The 11,662-nt window shown below is 42.2% G+C and overlaps 1 protein-coding gene across 1 annotated transcript in view; it reads right to left on the bottom strand.

The window, feature by feature from the left end:
• Positions 1–9,725, bottom strand: part of LOC119414662 (dedicator of cytokinesis protein 11-like) — a 16,013-nt gene extending 6,288 nt beyond the window's left edge. The window contains exons 1-5 of the mRNA XM_037681767.1: positions 9,691–9,725; positions 9,076–9,198; positions 8,838–8,914; positions 7,545–7,729; positions 7,375–7,440 (exon numbers count right to left, since the gene is read on the bottom strand). Of these exons, the coding sequence (XP_037537695.1) occupies positions 7,375–7,440; positions 7,545–7,729; positions 8,838–8,914; positions 9,076–9,198; positions 9,691–9,725 (486 nt within the window). The remainder of the gene's footprint in view (positions 1–7,374; positions 7,441–7,544; positions 7,730–8,837; positions 8,915–9,075; positions 9,199–9,690) is intronic.
• Between the last annotated feature and the right edge of the window lie 1,937 nt (positions 9,726–11,662).

Here is an 11,662-nt window from a genome sequence, read left to right as displayed (position 1 = left end):
TGGATGGATGGATGGATGGATGGATGGATGCATGAATGGATGGATGGATGGATGGATGGATGGATGGATGCATGCATGGATGGATGCATGGATAGATGCATGGATGGATTTATACATGGATGGATAGATGCATGGATGGATGTATACATGGATGGATGGATGCATGGATAGATGCATGGATGGATGGATGGATGAATGGATGGATACACCGATGGACAAAGGCTGTGAACACAGTAAATGTTACTTCTTAGCTACTAGACAACTTTTACGAATTGGCTTTAATAATGTATGTGAATGGATTTTAGAACAATATCTGCTCCCATCCTGGTAAAAAAAAAAAACCAGCAAAAAAGCCTCAGGACTGTTAAAGAGCTAAAATCTTCCATGAGACAAGAACAGGATAACATTCCTGTCAAAACCTCCAACAAGTGGTCTCCTCAGGTCCTGGAGGACCTCCAACAAGTGGTCTCCTCAGGTCCTGGAGGTTTAGGCTGCTGTTAAAATGAGAGGTGATGCTTCATGGACATGGACCATGCACATCTTTAAAGAGACACATTTAAAATCTTCCATCCAAGTTTAAACCTACATGTTTGATGTTTTAGTTGAACTAATTTGTTTCACAGAGCAGGAGCCTGTTCAGAGTCAGATCTGTGGGGAACTCCCGGGTGCTTGAACTGGATCAAACCGATCCAGGTCAGGAGGTTTTTCATGAGCAGGCCAAAGAAGAATTCAGAGCTGCTCTGACGGATTAATAAAATAATTAGGATGCTGAAGATCCCAGTCGTCTCTAATGAACAGTAACAAGCTGTGCTGGCCAAAACCATGAGGAACAAGCTGATCGAAATCGAGGCTGATTGGAGAGCGGATCAGAACCACAGCTGTGCTGGACCGGATGAACCCACAGGATGGGAGAGGCTCAGCAGGAGGCTAAATTCCAACAAGGTGGAGGAGGAAGAAGAGGAACGTACAGCTAAGATCTGCTGCTGCACGACTGCATGTGGGAAACAGTCTGTTGTGCTTCAGAAGATCAGAAGGCCCTGAGAGCAGCAGAGACCTGATGGGAGTCCTGATTACCTGGCTAGGGATGGGGGTGGAGGATCTTATCGCTCTCACACACTGTCCTGTTGCAGCTTGTACCGTCCCATGCAGGACTCGGCACCGAGCGGATCAAGCTGATACAGACATCAAACCAAACTCCCTGCCAACCAAAGGCCCAAGGAGGGCTTTAACGCTTTAGCTCGAGTATGCGTGTGTTAGCAAAATATGTTGTGAACCGCAGGGTAATGTTGAAAATAATCACTTAACGGACAAAAACTGATTAAATTAGGGAACCTTATTGAAGATGGTGCCACAACTGAGTGATCTTAGCGAACACAAACATGAGTGTACCTCTGTCACCGTGTCTGATACTGACCTAAAGTTTGGTGTGGTAGTAGCTGAGAGTGAGAAAGATTACACAAGATGTTTGACTAAAACTTTACTGTTGACTATATTGTTAGCAAAAAATGTCCTGAACCACTGGACAGATTTTAATGAAACTTTAAGGAACTGAGCTACCTCTCCATCGTTTAGATATTTAGAGCAAACCCAACCCAAGATGGCCACCGCAGCTAAATGACCTCAAAAAACACAAAGATGGATATGTTTCAGTAAACTTTACAGGTAATAAGCTAAAGTTTGGTGTGGTTGTAGCTGAGAAACATGTATTTTCCGCTGTATAAGTCACAACTTTTTGCATACATTGCATGCTCAGCGACTTATACAGCAAAGTGACTTATTTATGTTTTTCTCCATATTTATAACTCAATTTTTGGCTGAGATCTGATGATTTCATTCATTCTGACATGGAAAATATTGAACACTACCATTTTCAGCCACTGGGGGCCCTCGACAAATGTGGTAAGCCAAGTGTCTCATTAATAGGTAAAAATGGCTATTAATGAGACACTTGGTTTGCCATACAAAGCCACCATCATCTCACTCTGGAACTCCTGGAGCAAATGTCAAATCAGCTGCATTTCGCCGCACCGCCCAGGAGAAATGCAGCTGATTTGACCATCAAAGTGCATTTATTAAGGAAAAGTGAATTCAACCAATTGGTAGAGTAGCATTTGAGGCCTTGTATCTAACTGAGGCATGCACTAAACTTGACCTACCTTATTGAGTCTTTTCTACCAATTGGTTAACAAATGTAATGCCAAACACATCCACTAGATGGCACTGTGTCATTAAAACGTTGGCCTGTTCAAGAACCTTCCTCACAGGAAGTTAGCATGGCATGAGAATGTTAACAAAGAGAGGATTTTTTTGCCAAAAATCTCAAAGGCAGGCATATTTTTTTCAACATACTACAATGTCAGAGGTTTTACTAAACATTATATAGTAATATTTTGGTGAAAAAAATGTTATGAATGTCAAATAATTTTCTAAAAACACATGTTACCGAATGATTGATTTGTCCATTCATAATAATGGCACTGACACAAAACTAATATATCAATTATTGACTTATGCTGACATTAACTGATGCATATGCCTAAATTTTCACATTGTTCTTCTTCAGTTTTATCAACAAATACTAGATGGACAGCAAAACCTTTTATGGTGCAAGGACACACAAATCTCAGGCTCTGATACCAGAACAACCTGAAGATTCTGATGCTGATCTAAGCGATGATGATGACTAAATAGGAGATCCTGACTATCATCCTACACAAGAGGAAGATGAAACTTCTTTTGAGTCCATGAGTGAGGAGGAGACTCCATCTACAAGCCCATCTTCAACACCACTAGCCTGATCAAGAAAGCTCATCAGAGGCTCTACTTCCTCAGACGGCTGAGGCGAGCTGGTCTGGGAAGCTCAGTCCTCACCTCCTTCTACAGGTGTGCAGTGGAGAGCATCCTGTGCTCGAGCATCAATGTGTGGCATGGAGGCTGCACAGCTGCAGAAAGAAAAGCTTTGCAGAGAGTGGTGAAGGCTGCACAGAAATCTGTTGGACTCAGCCTCCCCACCATCACAGACATCTACACCTCTAGATGCAGGAAGAGGGCCACCTGCATCATGAAGGACCTCACTCACCCAGCACACACACTTTTTGCCCCACTCCCCTCAGGAAGGAGGTTAAGGAGCATTAAGTGTAGAACCACTAGACTGAGGAACAGCTTCTACCCTGAGGCTGTTAGACTCATGAATCTCTAACTAGAATAATCACTGTGAAAAATCACATCATGTTGCTGCTGATCTGTTTCATGTTGCTGCTGATCTGTTTCATGTTGCTGCTGATCTGTTTCAATGTTGATGTGTTCATGCGTGCTCATCTGCTCACAGACTCATGTTCATGTTTGTGCTGATGTTCAATGTTTTATGTTATGAGTGCTTAGTGTATATTTAGTTGATGTTTTTCTTAGTTCATATCTTAGATCTTATTACTGTTTTTCTTATACATTTTATTGTTGGATGTAACTGGGACCCCGTGTACATAATTTCGCTCCACCACATGTACCACATGAGGTGCGAATGACAATAAAGAAACTCTGACTCTGATAAGAAGAGACGTAAAGAAAAAAAATACTTTGAGAAAAATTTTAGTAACCGAACCAGTTGACTCTCCTGAGCAAATTTCATCTCCAGACCCAAAGAATGCCACTCGCAGAATCTGGAAATATGAAGACATTGATGAATTCAATGTTCCTGATTCTGTATTTGAAGGTCCTGATGCTGTGAAGACACCCTTGCAGTATTTCAAGACACTTCACTGATGAGATGATCCAACATATTGCTCAATGCTCACCACACCAACCTTTACTCTGCCCAGAAATTGGGGGATCCAATCAACTGCAGGCCTGAGGAGATTGAAAATTTCCTTGCAATGCTGCTCTTCAAGGGAGTGTCAAGGTGGAAGTGTGAGAAGTGCAAGGTTTTCCTGTGCCTGAATGCCCACCAGCAGTGCTTTGTTGCATATCACCAGAAATAAAAGGACTCAAATGTCTCAAAACTGCAGTAGCAGTTAGTTCTATAGCACTACAACACTTTTGTGCCTGGTTGTCTGCTTTGTTGGCTAAGTTAAAAAAAAGTATAACAGTTTTACCAATCTTGGTAATTTTTTTTTAATTCCGAGTTTTACCATAAAGGGTTATCTCAACCGTTTGGGAGAGGCCTGTGTTTTAAAAACTACTGAGTTGTTTGAAAAAAAAAGTCAAAACTTTGTTATTGTTGATCTAAAATAATAAAAATTGCAAAGAAAACTTTTTTTGATTAATGTTTTCTTGGTGTGAACCTCAAAGGGTTAAACTGAGACACAACTTTACTATAATTTCGAGCAAACAAATAATTGTTTTTAAGTGTTAATCTTGTTAAAATCTTGTTAAAGTCCCCCCGTGCACGCTCCCGCAGCCACCATATGGCAGCCAATCAATTTATGGCACAACACCGGCCCACGTTTCCGGGTTTTCAGTGGTGACGCATAATAGATGGGCCTTCTGTGATGAAGCGATGTATTTATGTTTTTCTTCCACTTTATTAGACATTTTTGGACTGATGGGACGTGAACGGCGGCAAGTACGGTGTTCCAACAACTACTCTCTGATTTGCTTGTAGACTTTTTTCAACGTTGAAAAGTCTCCATCTCCTTCCAGCTTCCAGTAAACTTCCTCTGGATCACATCTTGTGTCCAACGGAAAAGTCCGGAGTTCCCACCGCCTCTGATTAAATCTCGAGCGAGGCGAGCTGCTGGCTGCTGCGCCCCGTTTGCCACTTTGAGCTTTGTTCCTGTCTGACACGTGAGCCATGTCACGCGTGACGACTCGCTCCTCCGTCTGACTCCACATAATCAGCAGCATCAGCCACGGCTTTTTTCATTCCTTGAGCCTCTAAGGTCCCTCAGTCTTTAGTGAGATCTACACCAGCAGCTAACCTGATCCCACCAGATGTGTACAACCTCAACTCTGACTCCTTCATGTGAGTTGTTGAAGAAAGCAGAAGTCAAAACTCAGTCCAATCATTTGCCATTCTTAAATTCCCGTTGTTAATCACGATGAAATGTACCGGTAGATGATGTTGCTGTTAGTGCGAGTGTACTTGCACACAAGTGTTATGACGGATGCCCTATCTGAAGTAAATTGGACTCAAACCTGCAACCTCAGGATTACAAGACCAAGGTCCAGGTTTCCTCTGTGAAGCATCTCCTCTTCTTCTAACATCAGTCTGTAAACGTTCAGGACCTGAGGAGATCAGCTGTTGGAGGTTTAGAGGAGAATGTTGTTCTATTCTGCTCTGATGGAGGTTCTATCTGTTCTACAGTCCTGGAGCTTTGTTGTATGGGAGCAGATGTTCATTCATCTGTATATTTGTATTAATGGATCCTTTCCAGATGTGTAAACTGCCCATGTCAGGCATTAATGCACCCCCATACCATCAGAGAGGCAGGCTTTTGAGCAATGTGCTGACAACAGGCAGTATGGTCTCTGTCCTCTTCAGTATGGAGGATGTGGTTTTCAAAAAGAAGTTCAGATTTGGACCAGTCTGACCACAGAACAGTTCTCCAGTTCACCTCAGTCCATTTGAAATGGTTCTGGTCCAGAACAGATGGCAGAGGTTCTGGATGGTTCACATTCTTCTTCTCTGCCTGATAGAGCTTTAAGCAGTGTCTGTGGATGAACTGTTTACAGACAGTGATCTGTGGAAGTGTTCCTGAGCCCAGAACAGAACCAGACCTGGTATGTGGTCCACTGTCCTTATTGTTAATCAGACACTGAACAAGAATCTGTCAGAACTGGAATGAAAGGGTTAAAAAGAGCCAAAGTCCAAAGAAACATTCTGAAAGACTTCCAGAAAGTCTGAAAAAACTATTGATTAAAAATAATGTGTTGAAATTTACTAAAGAAGCTGAAACTGAGCTGTTAAGAGCTAAAATAATCAAAACACTGGCTAAAAGCTAATGTAGCAAAATAATTGCTAAAAGCAACAAAAGGTTGGGTAAAAGCTACAAGTAGCAAATGACAGCTAAAACTTAAACATAACAAACGACTAAAAGCTAGCTAAAATTTTCAACTAGCAAGACAATAACCAAAGGTACTCAAAAACTAACCCAAAGTACCAGAAGATCAGAAAATACCTAAAGCAACAAAATGCTAGCTAAAAGCTAAAAGTAGATGAGCTGAATGTTTCAGTTGGCTAAAATAGCACAAAGTCGTTAAAGTAAACCCAAATGATTTAGACTGCAAAAAAAAAAAAAATCTGCAAAACTAAACAGAATGAGCAATCGTACTGAATCAGCGTTGACACCCTCCAGGATGATTGCTGAGCCTACAGAGAACTCTCTGCACCGCTGAGGCCACTGCCTGGCTCTGAGCACTCAAAGAGAAAGAACTGTTAGTAGGTCTGTCACGATAAACAATAAATCAATTAATTGCATGATAAATGAAAATTATACACCTCATTTTCATTTATCGGCTTCATCATTTCTTTGTGTCTCTCTCTTTCTAATGAAGACACTGGATGATAAAAAGCTGAACTCCGTGCTCTTCACTGACCCCTCCCTTTGTCTTTTCTCTTTAAAATCTGTTTCAACTATCCAAAATCATGTTTTTGGATCATTAAAAGCAGCTAATATGAGAAGCTAAGCTAACAGGCCGACCTCGGGAAAAAAAACTCCATCTTGTCAAAATTCACAGTTGAAACTCTTGCCTTCGTCTAAAAAGTTGTTTTTCTCTACAAAAAGAAGCTGAGAACTTGTTCACTGATATTTTTTATTAAAAACTTTGTGTGAAAAATGCTATGCTAAAGAGCTCAAACCACATCGAGCGTCTGCCATTTTGAGAACCGGAACAAAAGAAAAGAGAGACAGCCCATGTCGCATCAAGGGGCCTCTCTCCCATTTTTCTTAAAGAGATACGCTGCTCGCTCCCTCACTATCCATCCTTCAGTTCAAACAGTCTTATACTGTCATCCAGTGGTAAAAAAGGTACAACAAACAATTAACCAACACTTCTTCTTAAATTTGATAATAATTACTAATTATTGTCAAATTTCAAACAATATTATCATTTATCACAATATTTTCTGAGACAATTGATTGCCCAGCAAAATTTGTTATCGTGACAGGGCTAATAATTGGGAAACCTTCATGGATCCTGAGAAGCTCAGAACACTGAGGGTTTCAGACCTCGTGTCCTTCATCCTAGGAACACAAAGGTTTGAAAAAAGTTCAGTGGGTTTTTGGGGAAAGGAATAGGCCCACCTACGAGGCCCCCACTCACATAGGTCTTCATCCATCCTGTCTTACCAGCACCAATACCAAGCCCTACACAAGCCTGTATGTGAGCTGTCATTGAAGAAGCTGCATGTTTCTGCAACAACCACTGCAAACAACTCACCTTCAGCGGAGCCGCTCCCTCTTCGTCTGAATCTCTGAACTGCAAGCAGACGGCGAGGTTTCGAGCCTGATGTGAAGAAAACATGAGTTAACACACACAGCCAAAGAAATGCTGAGTGTCCCGCTGAGACAGACTCTGCAGGCAGACCACACTCCGCTGGTCAGACACACCTTGGTGAAGGTCTTCTGGTTGTCGTATTTGAGCTGGGAGGGGTAGATGTAGAGCTGGTTCTTGTACGTGGTGAACGGGTGGTTGTACTTAGCCTCCTCGGGCAGGAACTCCTCGATTTCCATGGACACGCGTTCACAGCCGTCCTCGAAGGGCCTGACAGGGACGTAAGACGATGTCACGGTGTCTAGAGGACAGAGCAGGTCGAGTTAGAGAAGTGGACCTCAGCTGCCACTTACTGCACAATTATAGCACTTTTTTAACCTAATATAAGACTCGGCATCCAAACTGCCACACACCATCAGAGGTGAGTGACACCAAGATGAGACTGAGTTCTACGAGGTGGAAATATCTGCCTACCACCCGAGTTGTAAGCACGACACCTTGAAAAATAAGTGAGGTACCAGCTTCCATTGTGGTGTGCAGCTGTATGTCAGCATAAAAAGTCCCCATTACACATTGGATTGCCATGCAGCGTTTCCCCTTGGTGACTTGCCTTGGCAGGGCACTCATCTCTTCTGTGATTTTTGTCGACCGGGGGGAGACGGGGGGTGGAGTGGAGACAGAGACCCGTCTGTTTTGCGTGCTGTTTGCAGTTGGGGTTGAAGGAAATGGCTCAGCATGAGGGGGACGGAGCACTACCTCTGTAGCTTTTTAGCTAGCACATCTGTATTGCATGCCGCTAGCTCAGCACTACGTTAGTGCTGATGATTTTCAACCGGGGGGTGCGCAGTTCGTTAGGTGGCGCCCTCCTTGTATAATGGTATAATGATAGGGGAAACACTGCCATGTAAAAATCCAAAATGGTCACTACCTGTAAACTGGCCACCCCATCATCTGAGGAAACTGCTTTCTAGATACTTTTACTGCTTAAAAGTAATAGATTCCGTAAATAGTTGGTGTGGTCGAAGGTCAATCTATGGTGGCCAAGGTCATCGTTGGCCCAGACCCCTCCCCCCACTTCCCGGCTCAACCATTGATCAGTAACTCTGCGCTGCCTCCGACAAGCAAACAAAAAACACCAGTTCTCCACTGTATAACTCCTAGCCACTTGAATATCTTGCACCAAGAACATTAAGGTTTTCTTCATTCTCTGTTTAGTTCTAGTCTAAAATGGCACTCATCTCCAAAACTACAAACATTCACTGGTCAAGTCCTGCAGCGACATCAGCGCACTGCTTGTTTGTCTTGTCAGAGCACAGTCAGTTGCTCCGGTCCTCCTCGATGTATTTCTGTACTTTCCGTTCTGAAAACCTTTAGTGTCCGACATGCAGGGAGGATGAGAGAAAACGTACTTGATAAATCAGGTGGGACACATTCAATGGTCACGTTCAGCTGTCCTGGCACAATCTGAAGTTTGTTCTTCTCAGGTCTGAAAAGAAGGGAAGAGGAGGGTTTTAAAACCAAAAGAACAAAGAAGTTCTGTTTCATGTAGCTGTTGGAGGATCTCTGTGAGTTAGTGACACTTCCTCTAAACGACTGACTGCTCATCTGAAACGGTGACTGCGTGTCGACTCTGACACGATGACTCACTTCCTGATGTCGGCCAGCAGCTTGAGGAGGTCATCGGAGGAGATCCTACTGCTGTCCTGACGATACAGAGGAGAAAACTTGCCGTCCATGTCCAGGCTGCCCTGAGCGTCCTTGAACACCTGCCTGGATGGGATCAAACGGGATCTCAGTGTTCAGCAGGAATAAGCTGATTTTACTGAAAACTAGAACATGTCTGAAGAAGAGTACCGACTTTCATCTCTAAAGCTCGTTGGTGATTTCAGTTGTAGATATCCCAGCTGACAAAAAGATGACATCGTGATGTATAAAGTGTAGAACAGAGCTGTTCACATTCAGCTGCAGGAGTGTTACTGCCCATCACCAAAATTAAAGACAGACAAGTGTGTTTTTGTGTCTGTTAGCACAATATTTCATGAACCATTGAATGAATTTAAACAAACCTTTCAGAAAGTAATCACTGGATTTACCTCTACAATTAATCAGCTTTTACAGTCAACCCAATTCAAGATGGGTGCACAGCCCACCGACAGTAAAAACTGAAAACTGGCTGTAACTTAGTCAGTTTACATACGTAGAGGAAAACCTTGGTGTGGCAGTAGCTGAGACTGATCTCCAACACATCATCTGAGCACCTACAGATTGCACAAGATCTTTGTTTTAGATGTTGCCATTACCTATTTGGAGTCAGCTTTGTCTGTTAGCAAAATATTTCATGAACTGCTGAAGAGTTTTGTTTGAAAGTGGGAGTAAATGAATCACATCAAGGGTTGGGCGACCGTAAGTCCAACAACGGACATCTGGCAATGTATTTGCTCAATAGTTTTTGTTTTGTTGTTGTTGTGTTCCACACATCTGTGGAAGCAGGCTGTTTATCACTGATAAAGATAAATATAAAAAAAAGAGATTTGTTTCAGCAGCAGGCAGCTGTACTCAGAGCTGTTGGGGATTTAGTGCCTTGCTCAGTGACTCCACACAATATTGGCATGGCAGGAAACAGAACATGCAATTGTCCGCTCCTTAGCCAGCTTCCCTTCCCTGTCTTGGGGTGGTACAGTGGTAACCTCTGCTCCACAGTGTGGCTTCTCTTTGTCAGGTTGTTACGAAAACAAGATATTTTGTTACATTTGGCTGTTGTCAGTTTATTGTCTTATAAATTAAGCTTTAGAAAATGTAATTTTTCTTTACAAGTTGTTGAGTTCTGCACCTGCCTACATTATAACCAGTGCTTAATTTGTAAACCAAACAATGCTGCAACAGGGGAGGCATATAAAATGCAAAATTTTGAATAAAGTAGATGCCATTTCCAGCATTCTGGTGTATTTAACAGGTGGTTAAACATCTACGTTTACCTACATTTGTAAACACTTGATTCAATAACTATTTTAGAGAGCAACAAGAAGTAGCCTGGCCAACAGCTCTCCTTGTGTGAATAGAGCAAGCTCCACTTCTCTCAAACATCCCAACTCCTTCCCCCCGTCCCCCTGCGCTTCGCGTACTATCTTCATTGCCACTGCCTTCATGTGCTTCAATTCTCGGTTATTTAGTTGTACAATGAGAAGACTTTTTTGTTTTAATGAAAGTAAACTGGACTGTCTTTTCGACATTTTGATCGCTGTTATTTCGACAAATCAATGCCATTATTTTGGTACGTAATGTGATTATCCATCAAAAATTTCTCTCAAATTTTTAATAAATAATCTAAATTTTATTAATAACCCACTTAAACTGTAAAACAGATTTGCAATTTAGTTGTGCTGTTTAATTATTTTTTTGTGTTTCTAATAAAATTGTCCATGACAGAACATTTAAGGGCGAAGATTTTTTTAAGGGTAGAGGCAGAAACACTTACTTGAAGGAGCAGCTCTGGTGTGATATTAGGAAGCTCGCAATTGGCTGTTATGTTTAAAATTTGTGTTTATGTAATTATTTTCAGATTACATGTCCTATATAGATTGTATTCATTCAGGGCAGTCAAATTTGTCCATAACTTTATTATTATTAAGCCTGAATTATCGGATCAAAGTAAAGTTACCAGAAAACACCGTGTCAAAATAAGAGAGTTCCCGGATCTTGTTCCAGCAGGATCTGGCTCAAATGAAGCCCTGATTATAACTGACTTGTGGCTTTACAAGCCCCTTCACTTGTGACAGGGTTAATTCTGCAGCTGAAATGTTGCTATGTTATTGTTATGTCTTTGCTGACAGATGACATGTCCGCCAGCAGGAGAAGGGGAAGTTGTTCCAAAGTTTCCCCTACGCTGTACTGCTCCTGAAACTTATAGAACAATCCTCCTGATTGGACACACTCTGTTGCATATTTAGTTTGTTTTTTACAAGAAAATGTTTCTGTACTGGCACCCTTTAATGTAAAACCGTTCTTTATAATCTGGGCTGGTGTGAGTCATCAACTCCTCCCATACTTGAACCCAAACACTTTCACTTCTGATTATTCCCGTCTTACTTGGCTGCCCAGGCGAACGGCATCCTGTACTGGCCGAGGCGTTGGCACGTCTGTTTAGCAGCTTTCAGCACCTTCTGGGCCGTCTGTGGACACAAAGGCAGATGGTCAACACTGACCCCAGAGCAGCATGTGCAGTTTTTAATGTAAC

This window comes from Nematolebias whitei, chromosome 1 (genome assembly GCF_014905685.2).
Source record: "Nematolebias whitei isolate Nwh7 chromosome 1, NemWhi1, whole genome shotgun sequence".
Lineage (NCBI taxonomy): Eukaryota > Metazoa > Chordata > Actinopteri > Cyprinodontiformes > Rivulidae > Nematolebias > Nematolebias whitei.
The sequence above is the reverse complement of the archived record's forward strand: the minus strand, read 5'-3'. Positions and strand labels throughout refer to the sequence as shown.